This window comes from Strongylocentrotus purpuratus, unplaced genomic scaffold, assembly GCF_000002235.5.
Source record: "Strongylocentrotus purpuratus isolate Spur 01 unplaced genomic scaffold, Spur_5.0 spur5_scaffold_20, whole genome shotgun sequence".
Classification (NCBI taxonomy): Eukaryota; Metazoa; Echinodermata; class Echinoidea; order Camarodonta; family Strongylocentrotidae; genus Strongylocentrotus; species Strongylocentrotus purpuratus.
This window is the reverse complement of record NW_022145606.1, coordinates 10,726,864-10,741,649: the sequence shown is the minus strand read 5'-3', so window position 1 is coordinate 10,741,649 and position 14,786 is coordinate 10,726,864. Positions and strand designations below refer to the sequence as shown.

Sequence of the window (14,786 nt, the reverse complement as noted above, 5' to 3'; positions counted from 1 at the left end):
CGTTGTAAAGAGAGAGTTTAAAGAAAGTTTGAGTTAGACTATATAGAAGGAGAGCCAGGGAGAGGAGGGGGGGGGGGGGGGGGGGAGGGAGGGGTTATCATAATGTTTTATCATAACAACCGAGGAATTTCACAAAAGTCTGTAAAAATTATTCTCTGCAAATTCGATCGTCAATGGATTTTCCTTACTTTTACATTTAAAGTTCGCTGCTCAATTGCACAAACACCCAATGGACATTTACCTGACTGATTTAACCTACCCCCCTCCCCCCCCCCCCTTTTTTTTTTTATAAATTAGATGCAAATGCCCAAGAAACATGAAATATTAATCATAGAAAACTTCATTATCACGGATTTTATCCAGGGGTATGTCATTTGAAAGTAAAGATTTGAACCTAAATACAACGTATCTGAATTGTCTCAAGTTGTCACTGTTGCGTCAGTTAATGGAGAACATCCTGTTGTCCTTTAAAAATGTTCTTTGTCCGAGACATCGACCTTATAATTACAAGCAAATTCAATAACATCGAGCATCGAATTTGGAAATGTACGAACAAAACAATTACATCGTCCCAGAATGCTTTTACATAGGAAACATGATAGGGTTTAGAAGATCCCAGTGGGTTGATTTCTAGGCAGTCTCTACGATCGTCGTATTCTCTTATGCTCACCTTCCTCTGGAATAACGCCCAAGGTCGCATACGTGTCGAAAATTGCCTCGGTGAAGTCCGTGGTCGAGGGCAGAATGGGTTCTCCTATGCAGTACCCTTGTAGTAGACCGGCGACCACGGCCTGCGCCGCATACTGGAGCTCGTCATCGTCAGCCCCTGCTTCGTGGTCATTCACGGTTTCGTCGAAGACAGATTCAACGCTAAAGCACTATTAAATGTACGATAAAACGAGAGAGTTCGCATTTATTTGATTTTTCTAATCACCATCTGATAGTCCATGGAATGCTCATGATCGATCTCAACACCTACTTAATTAAGAATTTATTACGTTAAAGTTATATTAATTTTAAAACATAAAAGCAACTACTTTCGATATATCAACCAAACGTAATCTTAATATATTTTGTGGGTCACCTAAAAAGATGGCAATGACGTATAGGGAATCCAAATATGATTTATATGGGGTAAAGAACAAAGTATTACAATTTCCCTTTGATTCGATATTTGTTTTATTTTTTTTTTTAAAGATTTTTGTTGTGGCTATAATATATCTTTGATTTTTGACAGGCCTGCTATTATTGTGTATATATGTTATGAATAAAACGTTTGAACTGTATGAATGTGTAGCTTATGGCTTCTAGGCTTCGTTTCGTTTTTTTCTGAATTCTTAGCAGCGTACATAATTGAATTTGTGCATGCGTATATCTTGTTGACATGCTGTCAAGTTTTCCTTTTCTAAATCAGTATAACCAATAATCTATTCATATTATCCCATTTTCCACCTCTTATATATCATATATTCTTCTACTATTCGAAAATTGTATACCTTTACCAATTACCAATGTTACAGATAACTCTTACAGACGCAAATATGTTATTGGTCCCTAGATCGTCACGTGATATCGATTGCGAGGATCTTAATTAGCGTCTTCCACTCCTAGCCTTATTTTTTCTTTTTAATCCGAAATGTTTTAATTCTCCAAATAGAATTACTACAAACCAAATCAAAGTTAATACAAATAACATCATTCAGAAATTAAATAAATTACAAGTCAAACTAAGTGTATACATTTTCTTTTGCACCCAATACAGTATACAGAAGGAGAATATTTGAAATACTCGTTTAAACACATGTTTACGTAACAACAACATAAAACAATGCTTTGTTCAGAACATGTTAATAATCTTTTAATCTTGATCTAAGGAGACACGAACGAACGAAAGTAAAGCATAGTTGTAGCCCTGAATATAGAGATTTAACTTTTTTTAGACATATATAAAAAAAAAAAAAAAAAAAAAAAAACAATACCAAACACAAAACACACTCACAAAACAAATCACATTCGGTCCTTCTATTCCTCATGTATACGCACATATAGTTAAACAGACACACGCCACCTTTAAACACCCCAAATAACGTTATATCACAAAGTCCACCAGTCAATAATTGTATCATAAGAACCTATGCCAACATTAAATGTCCCTTACCTTCGCGTTCGTTGACTCGGCATAGCTGTCATGGATCGATTCCAAGATTACTTCCAGGTCATTCTCAGTCAAGGTCAAGTTAGACGAATCAGGTGCCGCCATCTTGAGTGACGCCATCACCACACTTTCAGTGAGATCTGTGCCGCCACGACCGGCCTGGCATACCACCACCATCTCGTACGCTCCGAAGAGGAATAAGGGACTAGCACGGAGAAACGCGGCGTCATCGAGTCCGTCGGCAACGTCGATATCGAGGCTGGAAAAGACGTCAGATGTGAAGTCATGTTGGCACTAGAACAGACGGAGGAGATAGAGAGCGAGGATGTAGTTTAGACCTTCTAAAGATTAACTCAGGGCAATTAATCTCGTGTTTTATTGCCTTTAAATTATCAGCGTTATTTCACCTTTTGGGTGCCACAAGACGTCTTTAGGTGTACCGTGAGAGAAATGAACTAAAGATCATTTTTTAATCCATTAAAGAAATAACACTCTAAAGACAACTAAGTGTCTCTTTTTTTTTCTCGCTCCTTCGCAATTTCATTTAGAAACGATGTGATTTCAAGCAATAAAGTGCTAAATACCCAAATTAGAAGTCAACGAGGTTCCTGAATGTCTTTCGCATACATAAAATCATTACTTATCTAGTGTATTATGTTTACAAAATAGCAGTTAACTATACAAGAAATGTCATTGTTTGTTTTGGCTCGCTCCGCTCAATCTCAAAGTTTAGGGGCAATATGAGTCCGTTCGTGTGTTCATGGCACTTGACGTGTACCAGCGTAATTAAACATAGAGACTTATAGATTTGCACAACGGAGAACGTAGACTGCCCTTTTAAGGCAATGTGACGTCCTTTTAAGGCACTGGCAGTGACGTCACATTGCCTTAAAAGTACAGTCCACGTTTTCCGTCGTGTAAGTCTAAAAGTCCCTAATGAAACTCCTATAATGACTTGGGATTAGAGTGACGCGAAATCATTTATATCTCTAAAGGATGCCGCGACAAGAAAAGGGTTGGACAGTCGCTGTCCTAAATAATTCTTGTTTGGAGCACGTCATTGTGACATCAGCACATTTCAAAATGATGCACAAGGTTATTGAAACTACCTAAAGTTGGTTAAACCCCCCAAAAGCGATATGCTTACGAACCAAATTGAAAGGAATGACAGGTTTTGTACTTGTCCTATTGTTGTCTTCCCCGCCAGAAAGGGAATGAGAAATCCTCTGTAAACACACAACGACCCTCGCACGAGCGCACACCCGAGCCGATAGCACGCAACCCATCTTCCCAAGCACGCTCTTCACCGCATGTATTCATACAATGATTTGCACGAGTGAATCGGTATTATGAAATGCAACACAAATACATCAATACTTTGTAATATATAGACCAAAAACAAAACCGCAATGAAAATTTGACAGTAATATACATCAATAACAGCAATGGTCGGTATTTCTCTTCGCGTATCTTTAAAGAGACACACACAATATTTATACGATTTTTAAAAATAGCTACGATGCCTGCCTTATAGGTAAAGGTGTCGTTTTTGGCGGCTACCTCACCGGACCTAGTCCGGTGGTGATAAAAATGAATATTCGCTTGCTATTAGGCCTAAACAAAAAAGATGTTGTTTTGCCCTTTGCTACCGACCCAATTTCTTGAAATGTACGGTCGGCTTTTTTAGCAATTTAAAAAAAAAAACGTTTTTCAGAGAAAAAAAATTATATTAAAGCATTCAAAACTGAGAAATATCAGCCCAAAGAGGTAGTCAAAGAAAAAAAAAGATTTCCGACCGACTGACCCATGTTTTGGCACCTAAAGGGCAATACATCATCTATTGTATAGGCCTTATCCTTTTAGTCCTACAATTTCCATAACGCAAATTGCATAAGTAATTGGCGCTTTCCTTGGGTGAAAGAGATTTGTCAACTGCTATGTTTAAGAACTTTGAATAAATTAGTTACGATTGTTCCCTTGTTATACATTTTTCACCAAATATAATTTCTATCTTTCCAGCTATGATTTCGTCGCTGTTTTCACGAAGTGACGGTAGTGAAAAAAAATTGCATTCACTTTGCGTGACGATTTCCTCACTACCGTCACTTCGTGAAAACAAGGACGATTTGTGCTCATTGAAATGTAAAAGTTTGTTTATTGATTTAAAAAGTCTTTCCATTTTAAATAAAGCTTCGTGCATGATACATGTACAACTTTACCTCATACGTCACATTTTCAAGGAAATGGCTGCGCACATGTCATGCTAAAAGGCATCAAATCGTGCTAAGAATAACTTTACTTAATTATCTCTTTTCCCCTTTACAAAGAATATTGTACAACAAAGAACAGGAGTACATCCCATTTTTCAGAATACACGTATTCTTTAGGGTAAGGTTTCCTTTAATATACTTATGGGGCGTTGCAAGAAAGGTGCAATCAATTGCAAATCCCCAAAATCAAGCGTACGTCTTACGATTTATTGCAAATTTGCAATTGATCGCCACTCAGTTTTCTTGCAACGCCCCATTAGTAAGAGAGAGAGAGAGAGAAAGAAAGAGGGGGAGGGGGGGAACTTTATTGCTAATTGCTTTAGCACCTTATCACGGCGGCTCAGCTACAAACGTTTCGACTGATATGATGCTGTGTATCGCGGTAGAGTGTTATTTGCATTATAGCTGCGGTATAATTATAAAGGGGCAAATGATTATTCGATCAAAAAACTAAAGGTTGTGATAACAAAATAGTTGTTTACATATTAAGTATCGATTTGTTAAGAATAAACAAACATGATCAGTTTATAAAAAGGGTTTTGTATTCATGTCCCTTTCGCCAACAGTTTGACCAAGAGCAGTTCATAGAAAATATGAAATCAAGTCTTGTGAGCATGAGTTGGCCTATACTAACCGCAGAGAACTTTCTTGATATAATTAAATTCTAAATAGACCGGTTTCTGAACATATTCAAATTTATAGATGTTTCTCTCTTTGGGACCTAGTAACGAGGTATTCATTAATATGTTATTGATGAATGAACTACAATACTTGGAATCCAGATTACATGCATTACTTTTTGCCATGTCGGGCAATCCTAGGATGAGAACAACCTTTTTTTTTTAAACAGTATGTATACACTTGTAATAATAGTAAACCAGTCAAATAAAGATAATGATTGTAATTGATTTGTAATATTTTGTTGGGAACAAAAATAAAATAGAACAAATTAATAAGTGAATCGAAAATAAATGCATATAGCAGTAGAAGAAAAATACAAAACATAACAAACGGGATGGAAAAAGTTAATATTATTATTTTCTTCTGCCTTTTGGGGTCTAGCCTTAGGGAGGTGGAGCATCGAGAGGGGCGCAAATACACAAAAACTCAGCCACTATGAAAAAAGGGGCATATTTTCTAGGGGTTTTAAACGGGCAATGGCGGTTATACCTTTTTAAATCCGGCTATGTGTTGCGGGCCACATTCTCAATTGTTGATCTTCAATCTCAAAATCAATACAAAAAGGGGACTTGCCAGAAAATAATTGAAAAAAAAGTTAGATGCATGTACTTCGTCATAGTGATACAATATATCCGTATCATGATTTATCATATATTTGTTTTCACTTCGTTTTCTGTGCGTGCTGTGCGTGGAAACAATATTGCGATTTAACATGTAGTTTACATACATCTCTCATGCTCATATAATATAGTCTTATTTTACATAATTCTCTGATAGTCATAGGCCTAGTTTACATAATTCTCTCTTCCTCAAAGTCTTAGTTTACATAATTATCTCATGATAATAGGCTTAGTCTATGCATCACTCAATTTCCTTAGGCAGTAGATTAATTATAGATATTTTGTATCCCACAATGCACCACACTTGAACGCTCGCACTCCAAATAAAGGCGTGGTCTTATGACTTGCTGGGTCTATATTCCAGGACGCGCAATTGCGGGTGTTATCATCGCATTGTGTGTTTGCTAGAGAGATTTTCCTCGTTTGATGTGTGAACAATTGAGATTCTGATTGATAAGATTCCCTTACGCTTGACAATTGTGGAATGTCAACTTTGTAGTGTAAAACTACTGTGAAAGAAAGCAGAAAAATCAGATAAGCAGACTAAAGAAAATTTGAATAAAATCGGACAAAATATAAGAAAGTTGTCAAGTTTGTTAGGCCGATGGACAAATCGTATAAGGCCATTTTAAATTAGCTGAAGTCGCCATGTCATAGTGACGTAGTCCCGGACTATTTTCCCAATCTGTTTTAACAAACATGAAAAATACAGAATATTGTTCTTCTTTAAAATGCATGGATTAGCCTGTTCAACTCCTTTTAGATGACCTATGACAATATGATTTCCATTATGTTTTGAGTACTGCCCCAAAGGCAAATGACACTTACGGGAAAAATTAACAATACTGAAATATATTCTGTACACGAAGAACGGGAGAACTGTCCGTGACTCTAAGTTACAATCCACTAACCAAATTGCCAATTTGAAGTTCGCATAGATGTAGTAATCCCATGATTCAAACATTCTTTAATTTATTCAGTATTGGTCCGATTTATTTTTAATCTTTGGTCATTCTGTTTCTCTTTATGTTTTGCTTTCATACAATTAAACATATTAAAAAGTTCGGATTGCCTTCATTTAAATTGAAATAGATGTTGTCTGGAGAGGAAAATCAATAGTTTTTGTAAACAAGATAAAATTGGTATAGCGATTTTTAATTATATTTTAGAGACTGATATCATCAAATTATATTTTTTTAAAAGAGGACATTTTTAAATTCAATGCTAAATGTGACTTCGGTAAGTAGGAAAAGTATTAAGAAAAGAAAAAGAAGAAAAAGAAAAAAGAAAGGAAGAAATATAGAATGAAAAAATAATGAAAAGAAGATAGACAAAGTAGGGGGGAAGAATAAGATGAAGGAGAAGGAGAAGTAGGAGAAGAAGATTAAGCAGAGGAAGGATAGTTCAAGAGAGCCATAATGTCAAAATATTCAAGCTCGTCGATTTCTTCTCTTTGCAATAGCTCAATTTGTATAAAAGGAGAAATGCAAGGGAAACAACAATGTGGAAGTTTGAATTAAATCGGACCTGTTAGAAGAAAGTTACGAATGTGTTTGAAATATGCAATTTATTAGTACGCTTGATTCTGACGTATAGTGCCGGACAACTTTCTCATTATTTCCGACAGAAAACAAAATAGAATAAAATGTCAGTTATTCAGAATGAATTACTCATGAAGGCCGTTTTCTTTAGATAACATTTACTAATATATATGATATATTTCTAGTAATGGCTCTAAGGAGATAGCTTTCAGGGGAGAAACATAAATGAATAACGTTTTTGTACACAAGAAATCACCTCAAAATCTTGCCCTTCTATATCTCTTATTTATTTACTTTCATACAACATGAACACAAAATATGGATTGCCTGTTTAAAGGGAATATCTCCTCTTCTTTTTACTGTAGCCTTTAAATGCGTCAATAATGTTTTTTCCGTTAGCTTTGAGAACGATTTGTAATTATAGGAAAAAGGCCAGTGTCCTATTGCGACGCCAAAAGAAGCCAAGGCTTTTCGGTCAATATCAGTCACTGTGATAAGCGGACTTTTTCAGTACACAATTTCTGTAAAACAGTATGGAACAACTAATCAATGACAGGCAATGTTATGTTACGGGCCTTATTTCAAAACTAGATGATTTAGATCAAGGTGTCCCTGAGAATAAGATTCATCGGGATTTCAGTTACCATGTTTGTCTGTGTTAAGTTTTATACAGCCTGTTTTTTAAAAGTATTTATCGTATTGTATCGTAGTTTCATGTGTTTTTTTTTACCTTCATTTTGTTGTTTATAAGTTAGTTTCTTTCTTTTGTCAATGTTCTCCATTTCTCTATTTCCTCATATCGTTATTTCTTTTTTCATTTGTTCTCTATCCCTCAATCTCTTTGCTTCATTTTTTGTTCTCTCTCTATCTTTCTTTGATATAACTACATTCTTTTACATTCACCTTTCCTTCAATCGTATTCATTTTTCTCTCCATTAATATCCTACCCTCTATCTATCTGTCTGTCAATATCTCTCCCCATTTCACTTTCATTCGAATATAACTCACCAAAATATTGATGTGCCTTGATTTAATTGTTAAATGATTTAAGATTATCTGTTATGTATATTTTGTATTTTTCTTTTACAGCAGTTAATTGACTGACGAGAAACCCCCGTTTTCATAAAAACTGAAATAAAAACTAAAAAAGTGAATAATGAGTAAATAACCTAATAACTATGAAAACTAAATCGTTTTTGTTTTACCTTAGAACAGTTATCGACCCGTTGCTCACAATTGATCCGTCCGAAAACTATTTCGACCAAACTAACAACTTGATCAAACGTCACATTCTGTTCCGGATTATTCAAAAAATCGAATTCCTCTCTCATATCCGCCAGCTCAACCTCCAAAAGATAATTTCCAATTTCCACGTAGTCGTCATCATCCTCGTGTTCGTGTATTTCCCTCGGGTCCCTGGTCAAGCTTGCAACCGTGATCGCAAGAAAGTTTGTCAGGATGGCGAGCAAGAGAAATCTGGTGCACACGGTACGTAGGTACGCCATTTTGAATGAAGAACTTTTCCTGTACTGTGCGCCTATGGGTGTGTTACATGCAACTGTTACGTATAGTACTGTGTGCAGAATGCTTATACGTGCCGTGTGCAGGCAGCGTGAAGACGACCCAAGACATATATACCCGGGCATATACATAATACATGTCAATAAAGAATACTGCAAACAGTCTTTTATCGACTAAGTCTTCATCAATCCTACTCTCTTGATTATTCCGAACGTCAAGCCACGCCCACCGATACATCAATCTCGACCTTTGGACTGTTCATTAAAGGTATTATATTGCTTTGTGTAAACCTTGCAGAAGCGTCATACATTTGTCAATTTATCCTGTCGTTTGACGTAGAATCTCGTAACTTTATGTAAATTTGTAGCTTGAACCTGGAGTTTCAAATTTCTCTATGAGACTATAATAATAATAAATTGTTTCTTTTATAGCGTTTTATCCAATTTACAACTGTTTAAAGCGCTTTACAAAACACAAAAGTCAATGATTTAGAACTCAACAAAATATATGATAGAAATTGTAATTTAGTTCATTACAATGCAAATAGATGTGTTTTGAGATGTTTCTTAAATACTTTAACTGACATACTACAGCGCAATTCACAAGGTAACCTATTCCATGTAACCGGACCACTGGAATAAAAAACTTCGCTCGCCTATCTTCGATTTTATTCTAGGCACATGGAAAGCCGTTCAAACATCTGTTCATACCTGTAAAAAATAGAAATTTATCATAAAAGATTCATTCATGGGTTGACATAAAATTGCAATTTTCTGCACTGTATTGAGAACAGGGAATTTTCAAAGTTCTGTTTTAATTGCACATATTTCAATTAGTCCTGGCTAAATAATACACAGAAGTTCTTTAAAATAATGTAGTTATTTTTTTCAAAATGGTCGATAACCCTGCACGACATCGTCGACCACAAAACCGACGGCCTTTCAACCCACAGCGGGCCTTCTGAACAATTTCTGAGAGTTAAAAAAACTGTAGGTTGTCAATTTACATGGACGCCCCGCTCTTTTATAAGGAAGGAAACGCAAGAAGAGAAAGGAAACAGGAGAAGAAAAAGAAGGGGAAAGAGAGTAAGAAAACGGAAGAAGAAAAACATGAAGGATAAGGAGAAAGATGAGGATTTATTTACTTATTTATTTATTTATTCATATATTATTGTCCACTTGTGTGATGGATCATAGGGTCTACTCTTCTGAAATCATATCATATGCAATAGAGTCGATGTGTGTGTATGTGTGTGTGTGTGTGTGTGTGTGTGTGGGGATGGTATTAAAATAACCCACAACAAAACACAACCACAACAAAAAATTCAATAAATTTTTTGCTTTAAAAATGCAACTTTTATATTTGTACCCAAATTAATCGATATTAGGACTGATGCGATATTTAGAATTGGAACAAGAGAATTTGTTTTCGTTGCCTGTAAACAGTGTGTCAAATAGCAACCTGTCGATGTAGCTTTTTTCAAGTTGAAAAGATTTCAAGTATCTGGATGTTTTTGTTAAATTACCATTTGGGCGTTACATTATTCTTGAAGCTGCAGCAGTTACTACTGAAAGCACAGAGTCTGTTATACCTACAATCTCACTGCCTACCATCCCTTCAGCTCTGATGACTACATCCCTCCTCCAGTCAGCTCTCATCCCTACTTCATCTGCTATTATACTGGTTAGATGTTCATGGTGGTGGTGATGGTGGTGGTGGTGGTGGTGGTGGTGGTGGTGGAGGTGATGGTGGTGGTGGTGGTGGTGATGATGATGGTGATCGGTGGTGATGGTGGTGATGGTAGTGGAGGTGGTGGTGATGATGATGATGATGATGAGGATGATGGCGATCGGGATGGTGATGATGATGATGATGATGGGTAATGTATAATCTTGCAGAGCTAATGACCTGTTATTTAATGCCCTTTTCTTTTGACTCACAACAGGACGCTATTCACTTTTTCTTGGGAAGGGAAGCACAAACAGGGAATAAACAGAAGAAATTGCTTGGCTTGATGAAATCTGTCAATCAATCAACTATAGAGGAAGCAACATTTCACCCGAGGTAGGTCAGGGCCCTGTTTCATCAAACTTGTTATCAATAACATCTGCCACAGATCTATGACCAATCTGCTCTTAGCCAATCAAATGCAATGATTTCAGTATCTCATTAAAAAATCATTGCATTTCGTTATTGATGAGTAATTTTATGAAACTGGGTCAAGATCTTGAGGGGCATCCATAGTTTGCCTCTCTATACTCTGGGGGGGGGGGTCGTTTCACAAAGATCCTAAGTCGAATTTAACTCTAAGTTGGACTTAAGAAAAGCCGTAAGCATCTTAAAAGATATTTTGTAAAAGTTATTTTAAAAGGCATAAAATGTTGATTCAAATCATTCATAATTTCTATTATCAAGGAAATTTCATGTTCTTGATGTGGAATTTATGAAAAGTCTAAAATACTTGAATTGATGTTTTTTAATATGTTTAATTGTAATGCTACCAATGACTCTCCATAATGTTCAAGTCCAACTTTATAGAGTTAAGTTTGACTCAAGATATTTGTTAAACACCCCCCCCCCCCCCCCTGGTGCGGTAGATGGTCAGCAAGACTTGTAAATCCTTAAAATGCTAGATCGCTGCATTTGCAACAGTGCTAAAGGACGGATAATTACAATCACATTTATTCATTAATTCATCAGTTTTGTTGTAAATCACTGCATTCTTGCCACTTTGATGAACTACGTACACACAATATTTATTTTTGTTAAAGAGATTATTTTTAGTGCAGATTCTTGACCATCACTTGTAATTTTAAATTTCTTATGCTCTTGCAAGAACCCTCATTATGTTGTTGGGTTATGTACAAGTGTAATATGAGATTAATTCTGTACATTAAAATTTTTCTTGAAAATGTATTTGTCTCGGCATTGTTGTGTTATTCGAGTTGTAATGTTACATGTACATTAATTTTGAGTGTATAGGCATCGTATGTCGAGAAAACATGGCTTTATGTTTTCATTCTGGATTGTTTATCCTTCGGTAGATTGATTGTTTGACCCAGTAAGATAAAAAGAACCTCACAAAATCTTGCTGGTGATCATCTTTACAAAACCCATACAACTCTCATTTGCTTAAATAAGCACTTGGTGCTGGGCCAACTTTAGTCTAGTTCTGGACCTTTTTATTGATTTTTCTTATTCGCCGACTATGAGCGTTAAGCCGAGTGATGGCGCAATCCTTAGTTTTTGTTTTGTAATATAGTGACGGCGCGATCCCCGATTACCAGCGCGAATCGGGGATCGCGCCGTCTCTAAGGATCGCGCCATCACTCGGCTTAACGCTTATAGTCGGCGAATAAAAAAATCATTAAAAGGGTTCATAACTAGACTAGGTTTACCTACCCGGATGTCTTCATCTTAAGCACATGTTGTCGGGCCTATCAACCCGGATTTCCTTATCTGTCTAAGCTCTCTACTCTCTCGTTTGGCGCATGTCATTAATTTGTAATCTTAGACATTCAGTGTAAGTTTTGTTGGATTCTGTGAGAATTTAGTTTCTATCATTACCACGTACTACTCAAGCTCATCTTTAAAGGTAAAGACCAGTTATGGTCATGCGATTGCATTGTGAAAGAAACGTTGTGGAATCGACCAGAAAAGGTTGATCATCTAGCATCTAGCATCTGCAAGGTTCTGGAATCATCAAAATGATAAGAAATTTGGCCCATTCTTCGTAAAGTTACAAGCACTATACACAGAAAGATGTATATGGGACTACCCTATATCTCTCACAGACCATGAGAGAAACAAATTTACCAAATATATGAATTAGTAGGCGGTTTCCCGGCAAATTTTTTATCATCATGTATTAGTCAAAACATATTCTTTCACATGATTGGTGATGAGAGCTTCCATTTCATTTTTTGAAATTGGGGCGTTTCCAATACTGGTATTTACCTTTAAACGGTCTTGTATTCAAATCAGTAGACTGTATTGACTTGGTGGGGATGAAGGATTTCAGTCTGATTATGGTAGTGGACATACATTTAACAGCTAAATAATTCATATACAGTAGGCTTGCGGGTGCACCATGTGAGAGAGAGAGAGAGGGAGGATTAAGGAGTCCTGAAAAAATGACCTTTGGTAATCTTTCTTGAGGGTTTGTAGTCCTGAAAGGATTGTTTGGTAGAGTCTTGAAAAGTACTGTTGGTTATCTTTCTTAGCTTATAGTTCTAAGGAGAATTATAGCGCTTGGAGAGGATGAGTAGCGGGAGTAAATGTGCTATTTTTCAGTGTGATTATTGGACGTAATATGCTTGCCCAAGTTTGTGCCTTGTTATGGGGTTAATCCAAGGTGAAAACGAATACTATCCAGGAATTTAATAAAAGGAGGAGGACCCTGGCTTTGTGAGGTGTACTTTGAATCATCAGGTCATCGCGTCGGTGGGGTGGTCGCGTTACCCAACCTTCTGTGAAAACATGCCCCTTTATTCATAATGGGGGGGGGGGTAATCTTTGGCATTTTGGCAAGCTGAAAGTCGTCGTCAAGATAAACTTTCATATCAAAGGTCTGCATAAAATTGGTAAAAGGGTCTATTACGCCCCCCCCCCCCCCTCTCTCTCTCTCTCTCTCTCTCTCCTTCTATCGAATTTCGCTCTCTCTCTCGCCCACGCTCTTTCTGTCTCTCCCCCATTTTCTTTTTTCTCTCACTCTCATCGGTTATTGCTTTTCTCCTCAGATCCATTCTTGTAACATTTATTTTACCTTTCTCTAATGTTCTCTTAGTTTGTCTTTCGACTTACTTCGTTGTGAATTGAACAGAGACCATGATATTGATACTAATATTATACAATTTATTGTATATCACAAGAAAATCGTCCATAAAGATCGATATATATGAATTAAATTTGCAAGCATTTATGTGTTGAGTAAGATACACACTTCGTTTTCGATGCAATTGTAATATGTAATGATTAAATCATGCAACCTCTATAAAAACACTCTCAACCCTAATGAGGCCGGGGTGTTTGAGGTCTTGTGGGGGGGGGGGGGGGTTAATAAATGTCCTCCTCCCCCTATGAACTCGGCCGTGAACCGACTGATCGCCGCGAAAATTTGCGTGCATGTCAAGCGAAGTGTATAGAATACTATGGTAATTTCAATCTTTGAAAAGTTCACTTATTTGCATATTCATGGTGATTTATGCAAACGAGGTTGAACAATTCACATTTTTACCCCTAAATCATATATTCTTCATATTTAATCATTCATTTTCACTACATATATTCTTTACAGCATTTGGAATAATATTATAACAATTTTTTTTAAGGGCAATCCAATCCTTCTAATAAGTTCATTTGAATGAAAGCATACAAATCATGCAACCTCTAAAAAGTAATTTCCATTTTTGAAAAAATTTAGTCATTTGCATATTTATGGTAATTTGTGCAAACGAGACCTCGTACAATTCATATAAATCATACATTCTTCATATTGAAACAATCATTTTCACTACATATATTCTTTACACTATTTTGAATAATTACACAAACCACAACTAATATCGATTTGGGGGCTGACATGCAAATACAAAATGTCACGTGACTTAGTCCAATTTTCGAGAAAAAAAAATGTTTTAAAAGATGCGCAAGACTGTGAAAGCTTAAAAGTACCACTCAGATGTTAATAGGGACTGTAGACTGTATTGACTTGGTGGAGATGAAGGATTTCAGTTTGATTATGGTAGTGGACATACAGTAAACAGCTAAATAATTCATATACAGTAGGCTTGCGGGTGCACCATGGGAGAGAGGGGGAGGATTGAGGAGTCCTGAAAAAAATGACTTTTGGTAATCTTTCTTGAGGGTTTATAGTCCTGAAAAGGATTGTTTGGTATAGTCTTGAAAAGTACTGTTGGTTATCTTTCTTAGCTTATAGTTCTAAGGAGAATTATATTTTTATAATTAATAATTAATTACATTTTTACCCCTAAATCAT

At 36.2% G+C, this 14,786-nt stretch overlaps 1 protein-coding gene across 1 annotated transcript; it reads right to left on the bottom strand.

Annotated features, from left to right (window-relative positions):
• Positions 1–641: 641 nt before the first annotated feature.
• On the bottom strand, positions 642–8,902 carry LOC115927576 (zinc transporter ZIP12-like). Its single transcript, XM_030993642.1, has 3 exons — positions 8,473–8,902; positions 2,159–2,449; positions 642–878 (listed from the first exon to the last, which is right to left on the bottom strand). The coding sequence occupies exons 1-3, from the start codon at positions 8,770–8,772 to the stop codon at positions 642–644; spliced, it is 828 nt and encodes a 275-aa protein (XP_030849502.1). The 5' UTR covers positions 8,773–8,902.
• Positions 8,903–14,786: the final 5,884 nt, after the last annotated feature.